This window comes from Delphinapterus leucas, chromosome 14, assembly GCF_059928025.1.
Source record: "Delphinapterus leucas isolate spDelLeu-1000000601 "Yukka" chromosome 14, BTC_Dleu_Yukka2, whole genome shotgun sequence".
NCBI classification, from domain to species: domain Eukaryota; kingdom Metazoa; phylum Chordata; class Mammalia; order Artiodactyla; family Monodontidae; genus Delphinapterus; species Delphinapterus leucas.
In genome coordinates, this window is record NC_143142.1 from 72,961,775 (window position 1) to 72,975,634 (window position 13,860).

At 41.5% G+C, this 13,860-nt stretch overlaps 1 protein-coding gene across 4 annotated transcripts in view; it reads right to left on the reverse strand.

Moving 5' to 3' along the window:
* Positions 1–13,860, reverse strand: part of ATP8B1 (ATPase phospholipid transporting 8B1) — a 112,828-nt gene that overhangs the window by 33,872 nt on the left and 65,096 nt on the right. For all 4 annotated transcript variants that reach the window (XM_089895236.1, XM_089895237.1, XM_030762026.2 and 1 more), the window contains 9 exons: positions 9,193–9,290; positions 7,415–7,528; positions 5,748–5,846; positions 5,573–5,634; positions 2,589–2,661; positions 2,403–2,473; positions 702–784; positions 423–581; positions 165–253 (listed from right to left, as the gene is read on the reverse strand). In XM_089895236.1, coding sequence (XP_089751362.1) covers positions 165–253; positions 423–581; positions 702–784; positions 2,403–2,473; positions 2,589–2,661; positions 5,573–5,634; positions 5,748–5,846; positions 7,415–7,528; positions 9,193–9,290 — 848 coding nt within the window. The remainder of the gene's footprint in view (positions 1–164; positions 254–422; positions 582–701; positions 785–2,402; positions 2,474–2,588; positions 2,662–5,572; positions 5,635–5,747; positions 5,847–7,414; positions 7,529–9,192; positions 9,291–13,860) is intronic.

Consider the following 13,860-nt stretch of genomic DNA (forward strand, 5'->3'; position numbering starts at 1 on the left):
GTAGCATTTCTGAGAAAAGGTGAGGGAACCTCCTCTCCCACCCACCCGCTCCCAACTCTGGTGCACCTTGTGAACTTTTCTACTTGGCCTATAGAAATAAGACTTCTCTGCGTCAACAAATCTAGACCAAAAGACAGCAATCTACCAAAACAGAAAATAAATACCGTATACACCATGTAGTTCATCAAGTAATCAATTTTAGTTCTTTTAAATCTGGTTTTCCCACTATTCTTCATTATTTTAGTGTCAGCACCTAAAAATGGAAAATTCAATATGATCAACAATTGGGAAAATCAATTCACTGGCATGTCAGTAAAATGACTCTTTCTTTGGTTTCAACGGAGAAAGGACATAAAATCAATTTCCTCCTTTACATTTTTAATGAGCCTACAGATCAATTTCCCAAAAGACTCAGAAAGTACCTGCAAAAATGACCAATCCATGGCAGAAATCAGTGTTCCTGATCACACAGCCGCGTAACAAAATTTTATCAGCATCCAAAGGAAAACTTGTATTTCTCCAAAACAGTGTTCCTGTAAACTTATCTAGTCGGTTATTCGGTTCCTCACATTCAATAAAACCTTTTAAAGGAGATATGATCTACATAAGTACTCACATATGAAAGATTTTCTGGTTTTAATTAATACGGACTGAATCAAGCAATGAAAATTTGAAACAAAGGAAGACGTGTTTGCACAAACCATCAAATGTTGCCAATGAAGTTTCTTTCTGGAGATACTGGTGTGTGATTTCAAGTGCCATTTTGAACTTTAAATTGGTTTCTCTAAAGGAAGAGAAAAAACAATTAAATGAACAAATTTCAGAGTTCGAAAAGGAAGTTAAAGAAAATTGTACAAAGTAACATTAGGCATACCTGGAAGTGAAAGGTAAATAATGCGTTTTTTTCTATTTTCAAGCTCTCTGTTCACTTTGGAACTTCAGGTTTGGATGAAGTTATCCCCTGAACTAGATAAAAATCCCTCACCCAGGAAATGCTGGCCCCCTTTGCTGTTTGTTACAGTGAGGCAATCTGGGTAGGACAGAGGTACCCAGAAGCTTCCTTTCCCACTTCTTACTAACTTAATTCTTACCACCAACCTGAACTATCAAACTGCTGTTTCAAAACTTAGCTTCTAACATTTAATCACACTAAGATAATTCTACAAAACATATTTGTGTTTGAAAGGGTCAAGACTCTATCAAGACTCTATTTTCTAGAGTGAAAACTGGATCCTATGTCTTTGAAAGATTAATTCTATCTAAAAAAGGACATGGTCACCTTACCCCCAATACTTGGCATGTCCCCACCACAGTGGAAGACTAGGCACATGCAAGAGGACACGCAGGGCCAGGCTGCGCACACATGCTCTGGAAAGCAAGCCTTTCTTACTACGATGAATGACTTTTTTCTAGTTCCACAAATACTGACTGGGGATTTCCATGCACTAAGAAGTGGACCAGTGGTTCTCAACCTTCCATTCTGTTTGCTCTGACAGAGCATGCTAGCATTTTATATCTTTGTAAAACTTTAGAATCTCTCACTCACGGGAATAAGAGCTGTTGTACAGTTAAGGTTGAACAGACTGACTTATAGAGCAAAGAAAGCCCTCGTTTTTACTCAGATGATCTCAGCTCTCCATAACGAAGCTTACGCACATCTAGGGTGTGGGGAAAGGGGTTTATGCCAGAATGGAACGCACAGGCACTGGCCTTGGGAGCGAGCACAGGGGAGTAGCACTCCAACTCTGCCACCCACTGTGTGACCTTGGACAGGCGGCCTCCCCTCCAGTGCCTCAGTTTCCTCATGGGTAACTTCGAGGTAATAATAATATTGCCTCAGAGGGTTGTTGAAAAAATTAAATGAGCTACTACGCAAAACTAATGCAACCTAGTCGGCACTCCATAAATATACTAAAAACTGGTCAAGATGGTCGAAAATGGAAGTTTATCTTTTCAAGTGGTAGCATAATAACCAAAACCTACAAAGGGGGAAAATAGTCCACTGGCAAAGACTTTAAAAATCTATTCTTTTTATCCAAAACAGATACTAATAGTCATTCATCTGTGTCTGAACCCTGATCAGCAGCTTACAAAGGGCTCAGACGTACATTGTGTCATCAAACCGTCTACTTTCCCTGAAAATGGGCTTTCAGATATGGCGATGGAATAGCTTGGTATACTAGGGAGTCAGACCACTGTTGTCTTACTGTTGCTCCTTCTAGGCACTAACAAGGCAAAGACAAAGAGAGGCTGGTCTCCTACAGAGGTTGCTGGGCAGCCAGCAGGCGGTAGAGGTAAGGCCAGACCTCAGGGCTTCTCATCCAAGTGCACAGCTTTCAATGTAACAAAGGTTAGCCTTCCAAAGGTTAGCTTTCCAGCGGGCCCAGCTAAGACCCACTTACCCATCCAGTTCAGCCGTTTCCACGTAGCAGAGGCTGTTAGGTTCAGAGCTGGACAGCAGCAGGATGTCAGCCTGTTTGAAACAAAACACACCAATAACACAGAGAGACCCTGACCCCCCCAGGCAAAACTGAGCACCAGGTCAGATGTGAGGGCAAGGAATGAGACAGCAGAGCTTGTCCACTTACTGGGATGAAATCATTTTTTTTCAGACGAATGACATCTCCGACTTGAATCTCTTTCCACTTGGCAATTTTGAACCTAAATATTAAAAAAAACCAAATGATAGCTTAGTGGCTTTTTAAAGTTACTGGCAAGGGATTTGGAATTATTCTGTCTGGAAGCCAAAGATTCTGGGAAAACATATACATCACAGGGAAAAGGTGTGCCAAAAGTCCAGCCATTGATGATTGAGGGGTCACAGGATTGTCATCGCCTCTGAAGGAAGGAACAGTGGCGGTGCTGACTTTGATGTGTCCTTTCCATTCTATGTTGTATAACTGAGGGTCAATGGGGGCTCCTTAAATGTGTGCGAAGGAGACACATGCCACGCCTCTGTTTTTGCTCATGTCCTGTGCTCCCAGCCCTTCTCCTTCCTTTCCTCTCAGTTATCCATCACCTGCTGGTCCCAGGACAGGGATGCACTATGGCTCCCACATGGGCCACCTGGAATCATCATGGAGCTTTAGTGCTGGCCTCCTCTCTACTGTTTAAAGTTATCTTTTTGATGAGTGTGTACCACTTTCCTAATGAATCTCCTAAGGATATTGATAAAATAAAAAGATTGCTTCCTTCAGTATTAAATTCTACTGGAAACACCCATTTAAATGTTTAACAAGTCAACATTTTTTAAAAGTTTTAAAATATAGTACAGGCAGACCTCGGAGATACTGCAGGTTCAGTTCCAGGCCACCACAACAAAGCAAATATTGCAATAAAGCGAGTCATATGAAATTTTTGGTTTCCAGTGCATATAAATGTTATGTTTACACTATACTGTAGTCTATTAAGTGTGCAATAGCATTAGATCTAAAAAAAAATGTACATACATTCTTTAAAAATACTCTATTGCTAAAAAACTCTGTCATCTGAGCCTTCAGTGAGTTGCAATCTTTTTGCAAAAGCAACATCAAAGATCACTGATCATAGATCACCATAACAAAAAAATAATAATGATTAAGTTTGAAATATTTCAAGAATTACCAAAATGTGACAGAGACAAGAAATGAGCAAATGCTGTTGGAAATACGGCAGCTTGCTTGACGCAGGGTTGCCACAAACCTTCAATTTGTTAAAAAAATGCAGTATTTGTGAAGCGCAATAATGCAAAATGCAATAAAGTAAGGTCTGCCTGTTGTCTGTTTTAAAGGTTTTCATTATAGAAAAGATATCCCTAACAGATATTATGAACCTACCACAACTAATATCCTTAATTGTTTTGGAGACAGAAATCCAATTACTATGTTGGTCCTCCCATTAATTTATGGATAAAAGAGACCTGGAGATTTAAAGTACATTTAAAATATACGCTTATACCCCAGTTTCCCCAATTTTACAAGAATTTAATACACAATTTTTAATCTCAAGATTTTTCTTAACCTGGCTTATCTTTCACTAAGAGGAATGGTAGTTAGTTTACATTTTAATATTTCTGAAATGGTCAATTAGCAATTTGCGTGTGGGTCTCAATTATAAATGAATAAGTTAAGCACCTTCTTGCCATGGCTCTTCAGGGGTATTAGAAGCAATTCCGTTTGACTCTTCCACTGTGATGTCCGGTTTCCCCTTGGGAGACCCCTGTCACTTTGCCCCACGGATGCCCAAGTCCCCATACATGGCTGTCGGGGCCACAGTCATGCCTATATGCAGTCCTAACCCCAGTTCAAGGCTACTCAGAGCTACTCTTTACCAGTGTAGTCAGCCGGGCTGTGGGCTACACAGGGCTCTGGCTATGAATCTCACCACCATCCACGACAGTGATTCTAAGTGACTTGAAAGGTAACCTTTGGAACAGAGTCTATTTATCTGGAAGGGAAAAAAAGCATCTAAACATATTTATAGATTGAAATAGTCCATATTCAAAGTAGACACCATTGAAGTGTGGCTATAACTCGGGTTATTTTCCTCAGTGTTGACACATGAAACGTCTTTGAATTGGGCCTTAGTCACTATTTTTAGCACTTGAATTTGTAGTTCTGCCTGGAAGCTCTTGCTCAAAAAACGACTCACCACTGGTCCCTGAGTTGGCACGTTGGCCACCGCTGACTACATTACTTTAGCAAACATTGATGAGCACGTTCTGTGCGCTGGATGCTCAGGCAGACACAGAAACAAATACCACTAGGTGCAGTCTCCCCAAGAAACTTAGAGCTCCAGAGAGATGAGACTTCCACACAAATAATTCTAATGAAATTCAGATCATAATAAGAAAGATGAAAACAAAACGCTCTGAAAACACAGTGAGGGACTTCCCCGGTGGCGCAGTGGTTAAGAATCCGCCTGCCAATGCAGGGGACACAGGTTCGAGCCCTGGTCCGGGAAGATCCCACATGCTGCGGAGCAACTAAGCCCGTGTGCCACAACTACTGAGCCTGCGCTCTACAGCCTGCGAGCCACAACTATGGAGCCCATGTGCCACAACTACTGAAGCCCGTGCACCTAGAGCCCGTGCTCTGCAACAAAGACAAGCCAACGCAATGAGAAGCCTGCGCACCGCAACGAAGAGTAACCCCCGCTCACCTCAACTAGAGAAAGCCTGCACGCGGCAACGAAATAAATAAATATCTAAATCAATAAATTTATTTAAAAAAAAAAACCACACACAGTGAAGGAAGAAATCACTGTAGCTGGGGAGTCAGGAAGGGTGTCAGGACATCTAGGCAAAGTCCTGAGCAGCATAAGTTTGGAAAGAGCAGAGATGAAGCGGCACACTCCAGGATGATGGGGTTGTGTAAACACAGGAGTGCCAAGGACACAGAGCCCCATCGGGCAACCGCCTGGACCCCAACTTGGGTATAGCTTTGTCTTAGGAAGTGAAGAGAGGCCTTTATAAGGAAAAGATTCATGCACTGATAGACTTCCAAGTTCAAATAGTTATCTCTAAGGATGTTTCTAGATGTATTTGTACATCACATCCTTGGAAGGAAGTCACACATTGAGAAGAGCATGGTACCTGCCATCCTTAATGACTTCACATGTCCTATTGTTGATTTCGTTGTCCATTTTATGGCGAGCCTTGAGAGGAGGGATGGGAAAGGTTATTTTAATAATCTCAAAATGTCAAGTATTAATGCCACTTGAAAATATGCTTGCAGCAGTGAGGAGGAAGCTGCACAAAAAATCCTTACCACATCGTCCACGAGGTCTTTGATGGCCGTGATGCCCAGCACCACAAGCAAGGGCACCAGGGTGGTGTACCACGCCAGGGTCGTGATTTGAGGGATTGCCTGAAAGAGATAAAAAAGAAGGCGCACGTGTGTGCCCAGGAAGGCACAGCTAACCTACAGGCGACTGCTAACTCTAAGCTTGTTGATTCTGAGGCTAATCTCCATTATCATCCAGGTCTGCATCCTGCCAAGCAGGCATGAAAAGGTGCCGAAGCATCCAGCTAACCTTTCTCGTGCCCCTCTCTCTCTCTCTGTGTCTCTCACTTCTGGTCTCCTGGGACACAGCCCAGAGGACAGTGGCTCCTGGTCTCATTATGGCTTTCACTGGACACCAAGGAAGCTTTGTAACATGATATCTAAGAGAGAAATGCTCCAAACCTTTTGTGAAAGTCGTAATTAACTACGGGCAGGCACTGTAGGGTCCCAGGGAGAAGTAGTCCTTTGACTTTTAGGGAGTGCATACAGCAGGCTCTACGCTGCTGGTTGTTCAGCAGTGGTCTCTGAGGGTCCCATGATGGAGGCAAAAATGGCAGTAGATGGTGGCTGGCTCTGGATTGGGTGGGGCATCTATGGGACCATTAGAAGAAAGTGCTTCCTTCATGGTCCTTGCTATCGGTCTAGCCAAGAAAGAGGGTGGCCTTGCAGGAAGCCTCGCATCCATCAAGATGGCCATCAAGTTGGAATAAAAGATTGGGAAGCAAGTAAAGACCTCTTGCAACCATCCTATTGATCGTCAGGCCATATCATGTAGTGGTTAAAATGACAAGCTTTGGAGTCAAACTCCTGGATCCAAGTCCTACCCAGCCTCGCCACGTAGGGTGATAGGACTTGAAGCAAGTTCCTCTACCTCACCAGCCTTCAGTTCTTCTCTGCAAATTGAAGGTTATGACAGTACTTAACGAGCACAAGAATTAAGTGAAGTAACAGTGCAAGGAAAGGGCTGTCTAGGGCTATTACTAGTTCCCTAATCTGGATCACTGTACCTTCAGAAAAGATAATTAGGGGATGGTTAGAAGAGAGAAAGCTCATTTCTCACATTATTGTCAATATGCGGAACTCCCCTTTTCCGTCTAGAAGGAAGTAAAGGGAAGGTAGCACTTTGCTCTCCAGATACGTGAATTCCTTGCCACGATTAAGATAAAAAACAACAACAAAAAAAAACCTCAGGAAAAAATTAGGCCTTTCCAGTAGTGTAAAACCAGTTCACAAAAATAATTTGAGAATTATGACCAAAATACTAATAAAAATCAATATTTGGCATCTAAATAAAAAAATAAAGGCCAACCATGAAAAAATGGATTTAATTTTAAGGTACGATTATTTTACAAAGTGAAGATTTTAACTTTACTCACTTCAGGGAAACCAGTTTTACCATTGACATCAGTAGGAAATTGAATTTTTTAAAATACAGAATTAAAATAACATTTCCATTTGCTCCCATTCCCTGTTCATTTAACACTGCTGAGCTCGTTGTCTATAAGGCACTTTCCCTTACGTGCAGAACGCAGATGTCCATATAGAAAACTTTCAAGATTAGTCACATTTTATATGCAACTTAAACAATAACAACCTGAATGTTATTAAGTCACCATAATTCAAAACAGATTTAAGATATCAAAGGGCATTACCTGTAAGATAAGAAGGACCAGGAAATAGAAATTGGCTGCTCTCTTAAACTGCTCAAACAAATTCATTGGTAGAAAGGTAAACGCATTATACTTGTATGTTTTAATTGCATTAGTCTGTTGGAAAAAATGAGAAAGTCATTCTAAACAATGCCACACACTTATCACAGCGTCACAATGTATATACACCTGCAAAAATCACTAAGCCCTGTGGCCTACAGGGACCAGGGACGTAAGTCGTCAGAAAGATACTGAGATTTCCTTTAAGCTTTTACTTCTAACTGGGCCTCAAAATGACCCCTTGGAGGCTTATGTCAGAGACAGTAACAAGATGCAGACATTTCACCTCAAAGGTCTCTGTGGCAAATCTGGCTGTGACCAAATGGATCCTGCTGTTGGGTCCCTTGACCCCTTAGAAGCCTCCTTGAAAATGGGGCAAAGATGGGAAGAAAATAGGAAACATCAACATGGGGGGGAAAGGAACGTTCTTTTACTTAAGAGGGATGGAGGCTGTGTGAGAAAAAGAGATGGGTGTGGCTGAGTTGTGTGCCCCAAAAGATATGCTCAAGTCCTCACCCCGATACCTGCGATGGTCATCTTATTTGGAAATATAGTGTTTGCAGATGTAATCAAGTTACAGTGAAGTCATGCTGGATTAAGGTGGCCCTAATCCAATGACCGCTGGCCTTAGTAGAGAAAAATTGGGCAAAGACACAGAAACACACAGGGAGGCCGTGTGAACACAGAGGCAGAGAGATTGGAGTGATGCATCTACAAGCCAAGGAACACCACGGAGTGTCAGCCAGAAGCCACAGGAGAAGTTTGGAACAGATTCTCCCTCAGATGCTCCAGAAGGAACCAACCTTGCTGACACCTTGATTTTAGACTCCTGGCCCCTTGAATCGTAAGAGAATAAATTTCTGTTGACTTAAACCACCCGAGTGGTAGTACTTCATTAGAGCAGTCCTAGGGATCTAACAGACAAACATTTCAGCCCAGACGTGGTGGGGGTTCTTTATATCTCAATGACAATAAGCATTTTTGAGGTGAAAATATCTTCAAAGTCTCTAAATCCATCACAGGCAGAGGAGGGGGAAATAAGTTACTAAGATTCCTTTCAAATTCTTATTACTGTCAAAAACAAGGCTTCTGTGATATTACTGTAGATTCTTTTATAAAATATTTTTACAAGAGCTTTGTACACACAGAGGGGAAATTTCAATCTACACAATTTTGTTTTGTTTTAAGCAATAAATAAAATGATAAGCGATGTTTTAAGCGATAAATAAAAATGACATTCTAGGAATCTAAAATATGACACAAATGAACCTGTCTATGAAACAGACTCACAGACCTAGAGAACAGACTTGTGGTTGCCAAGGGGAATGGAGTGAGAGTTTGGGGTTAGCAGATTCAAACTATTATCTATAGGATGGATAAACAACAAGGTCCTACTGTGTAGCACAGGGAACTATAGTCAATATCCTGTGATAAACCACAATGGAAAAGAACTTTTAAAAGAATGTGTATATATACATACATATATATATATATATATAAATAACTGAATCACTTCGCTGTTCAGAAATTAACACAACATTGTAAATCAACTATACTTCAATTTCAAAAATGACATTCTAGAGAACTAATGATGATTATCAGTAGCCCCAGGCCAGGGGTTACCTGGAAGGCAGGTACCACATGAAGCCAGTAGGCATGATGGCTATTGGGGAAAAACTGGCTTTTACTAAAATTAATTTAGGAAGTTAAAATCAACTTACCGCATATTTGCTCTCCTTAATACAAAAGAACTTTGTGTTCATAAAATGAGGTTGTTCGTGGAAGCTTCGATCATTTGCTTTGACTTGCCATGTACAATCTTTAAAAAAGAAAGAGAAAAAAGTCCATCAAGTAGAAAATTCACAGGTTGCTATGGGTTGAATTATGTCCTTCCTAGATTCACACATTGAAGCCCTAACCCCTATCCTGTACCTCAGAATACAACCTTATTTGGAAATAGTCACTGCAGATACAATTAAGTTCAAGTGGGGTCATTAGAGTGGACCCTAATCCAATATGACTTTAGGACAAAAGAAAATTGGGACAGAGATACCCATAGAGGGAAGACAGTGTGAAGCCACAGGGAGAAGACAGCCACTTACAAGCCAAGGAGAAAGAGGCCTGGAACAGATCTTTCCCTCACAGCCCTCAAAAGGAATCAACACCACAACACTTTGATCACAGACTTCTAGCCTCCAGAACTGTGAGACAAAAAATATCTGTTCAAGCCGCCCAGTTTATGGTACTCTGTTAGGGCAGCCTGAGCAAACCAGTGACCATGTTGTCACTTGACCCACCGTCCATAGAACATTCAGTTCTAAAAGAGAAATCTTCATTTAAACATGGCCCGAACAAAAATCCCAGAGCTCTACAAAGTGACAGCTAAATTATTCAAACTCATTTACTTGGTCTGTAAAATGTATAACCCATTACATACTTAGTGACTGAATAAATCAAAGAAAAAGGGTATCGCCGACGAATTCGACACTTTTGAGTTGTGATCATAGATCGGGGTTGTGCACGGCTTTATCCTGATGGCCAGCATCGCTGCTGTCTTTCTAAGTTCATTCCATGCACTTAATGTCACATGTACCACTCAAATGCCAGTTCTAAATTCCAGGGAACTTTAGAAAGCCCTCGGCTTCTCTGTTGCTAAAGGGAACAACTCTCAGGCGATAGGTCCCCATAAAACCTCTGACAGGCTGGGAGGACCCTTCGAGGACATGCTTGCCGACCTTCTGAATGGACAGGAAAGGTAAAGTTCAGAAACAGTGAGATATAGTTTATCTCTAGCCTGATTCCTTTCCATCTCAATGGTGGAGTCCAGCTCCTAATGGAAATTTCAGCCAAAGGGACCTTCAGCCTAGAGATGAGTAGCCTGGCAGTCAGGCTACAGTTGCAGGGAAGAAATTTCCACCCACCTGTTCTGTCTTTGCCCATCCGCTCTTGACTTCTACTGTCGCATGATATATGGCTCTAAAGGGAACATTTGTTCAGTGCTTAGTAGGTGCCAGGCATCATGCCAAGTAGTTAGTTAATATGTCAGTTTTACAGCTGAGGAAACGGAGGCAGAGACAGGATTCAGGGGGAGAATCAGAATTCAAAGTCTGGCAGTCTGACCCCCAAGCCAACCTCTCCATCCACCTTGCTCTACTGACTGGACTTTCTTTTGTGATTTATGCTACAAACCACCATGAGAACTGCCTTGTCAGTGAGCAGACTTTGCTGGGGGGGCGGTCACTTATCAGTATAGGGTCAACCTTTCCACTGTTACCTAATATCAGGCTGTGCTTCTTCTCCTAACAGGAAGGCATAAGTTGTCACCGCTATGAAAGCTCAAGACAAGGATATTATAACTTAGGAAGAAAAGTTCAGGAAGCACCTTTTTGGCATAAGGTCCCCCACTGACTGTGTGTTTGAACATGCACGTGAGATGAGCTTCCCTTGTGTGACACACACAAGAGTGGGTGAACCAGGTGGGGTTTTTTTCCCCACATTACTCTTTTTAAAATTTTTTTATTTTTCTTTTGTATTTTGGCCACACTGTGTGGCACGTGGGATGGTTGCCGGACCAGGGGTCGAACCCAGGCCTCTGCAGTGAAAGCGCCAAATCCTAACCACTAGGCCACCAGGGCCTCCATGAACCAGGTCTTGATGAGCTCCTTCTTCTGCAAACTGACACAGAAGGGGGATCAACAACTCGTGAGACACTCTTTTTGGAGATGGGATTATATCAAAGAACACTTACAAGTAAAGGATTATAAGATTATCAATCTTATGACTACATTTATAAAAACTTAAATATGCTTTAGAAAAAAACATATTTCTTTTTTTCTTTTTTTTTTTGCGGTACGCAGGCCTCTCACTGTTGTGGCCTCTCCCGCTGCGGAGCACAGGCTCCAGACGCGCAGGCTCAGCGGCCATGGCCCATGGGCCCAGCCGTTCCGCGGCACGTGGGATCCTCCCGGACCGGGGCACGAACCTGCGTCCCCTGCATCGGCAGGCAGACTCTCAACCACTGCGCCACCAGGGAAGCCCCATATTTCATTTTTTAATGATTCATTTTCTAGGCTTTTACTTCCAAGAAAGTACGTATAATACTGCAAAAGGAACAGTTGCAGACTACTGAAGAAAGCAAATAATTAACCTTATGACTTTTTAAAAACCACTATACCATTATTGAAAATTTCTCTTGCATCATTTGGACTGCCATTCATTGGGTAATCATAACTGTTATGTCATGACAAATGGAAATGTCCTAAGCATCTTTTTAGCTTACATGCGATATTATCAAAAGGGAAAATTTAAATGGAACTACACGACAGCTCCTGAGGGCTGTAGAATGTGTGCAATCAGAACATTTCTTTTCGACTGAAAAAGGAGATCGAAATGAAAGTAGGTTAAAAAAAGATATTTTATAGGGTAATCTTGAATCCATTCTATTTTATGGTAACTTGCAATTTTTTAAAGGTTTAATTTGGCTCCCAGATGACTTGTAACACATCCCTGGTCACGAGTGTTCTAGAATACCTCTGAGAACTGCCGTTCAAAACTTCAGGAAGAAAAAAAAAAAAAAAAAAAAAAAAACTTCAGGAAGGTTGAGAAGAAAAACAGACAAGATTCCTCGAGAAGGGAGAAAAGACCAATGAGAAGGGATAAAAATCAATCTCAGAAATACTCAAGAGGAAAGAATAAGCTGCCCTGTTAATGAGTTGGATTCTTCGTCCCCCTTGTGGCTCTTTAAATTTGCTTCATAATTAAGTCCTCCAGCCAGTGGTTCCTCTGTCTCAGCACAACCCCCTCATTCCCCAGCCCAGTTTGAACTGGATGCCTCAGATAGAGGGTAGTATCTGACCTCAAGCAGGGACAGTGAAGGGACTGCTAGAAATGGCCTTGGTCTCTTAATGTTACAGTTTGAATAACTTGTTGGGGAGCTTGGAGAAAGTAACTAGCGTCTTCGTCTACAATATACTGAGCTTAACCACAGAAGCATTTGTACTTAATTTCCGAAACCTGATTGCAGTCAAGTAATCAATAACCCTATTTCTAACAAGGTTCCTTGTTTGGCCTAATTCAGACAAATCAGCAGGCAAAGAAATTGGTTCCTTTTCCTGATACTTTCCTGAGTTTCACGCTAATTGCTTGAGGAATATTTCAATCAGAGACCCTAAAGTAAGTGAAACGTGCTCTGTGGTCAAATACATTTGCAAAACACAGCATCCTACATCCCTCCCTTGGATATTCAATAGACCCACTGGTGTATTAAAGGCTCTGAGAAGTCCTGTAGTAAAGAAACATTTAATTTTATTTAATGCAATCTTTTCAAAATTAATGTGGCCACAGGCACATTTTTAACCATCACAGAACACCTATTAATATGGTTTGAGAAATGCTGCGCTAAAGCACATGCCTTTAGGAAAGGTAGCAAAATGACGCTTGGAAATTTGTGGTTTTGATCAAACATTTACTAGGCACCCAATTAAAACAGAGAACCTTACCGGACACTTGGACCACAAGGCTAATTTATAGAAAAAGTAGGAACCTTGACCCATTTTCTAGAATGGAAATATTGACCAAGGAAAGAGAAGAAGTAATACACTGACCAGCAAAAAATTCACCTTCACCATATGACCCTTTGGTTAAAAGCTAGAGAGAAATAAGCTAACAAAGGTTGTGCCTGATAAAATCATCAATGCATGTTGCATTTACCATCAGCCAGCTGTGGCTCAAAAATCATCTGGTAAACATGTATTTAATGTATGCAAATATGGCTACATGATGTTGGGTGCTCCCAGGGTCACCAAGTCCTTTGATCATCACCATCCAGCAAAGAAAGTCAGCTTCGCCTGGCCTCTCATCCTCTCACAGCTGATTCTGAACTCTTGATTTATAGACAACTCTGCAACCAAAAAGTTGCATTGGTTGGTACAAGCTGCAGCAAACTAGCAGAGTGAAACAATCAAAAGTTTAGTGTCAGAAAAGAAAAAAACAAACAACCCAAGAGAGAAATGGGTAAAGGACAAATAGACCATTCATACACAGGGAAATTCAATGGCTCTTAAATACATGAAAAGATACTCAAGTTCATCAAAAAAGAAGTACAATTCTTCAGTTACGTGCCCATTTTTATCCTATAATGGCAAAGTAAACAGGCTCTTAGGTGGTCTCTGAGGAGAGCAATTTGGCCGTATCTGTCAAACTTTAACACAGACACACACGCTGAGTGAGTGTATATATACTCTTGGATAAAGAAACAACATATCTCAGGGCTATTCAATGCATCCCTGTTTATCAGAAAGATTAGAAACAAGCTAAATACCACCAAGAGCAGCTGGCTAAACACCACACAGTGACAGCCTCTGTGGTCTGCAAAAAAGAATGAGGTACCT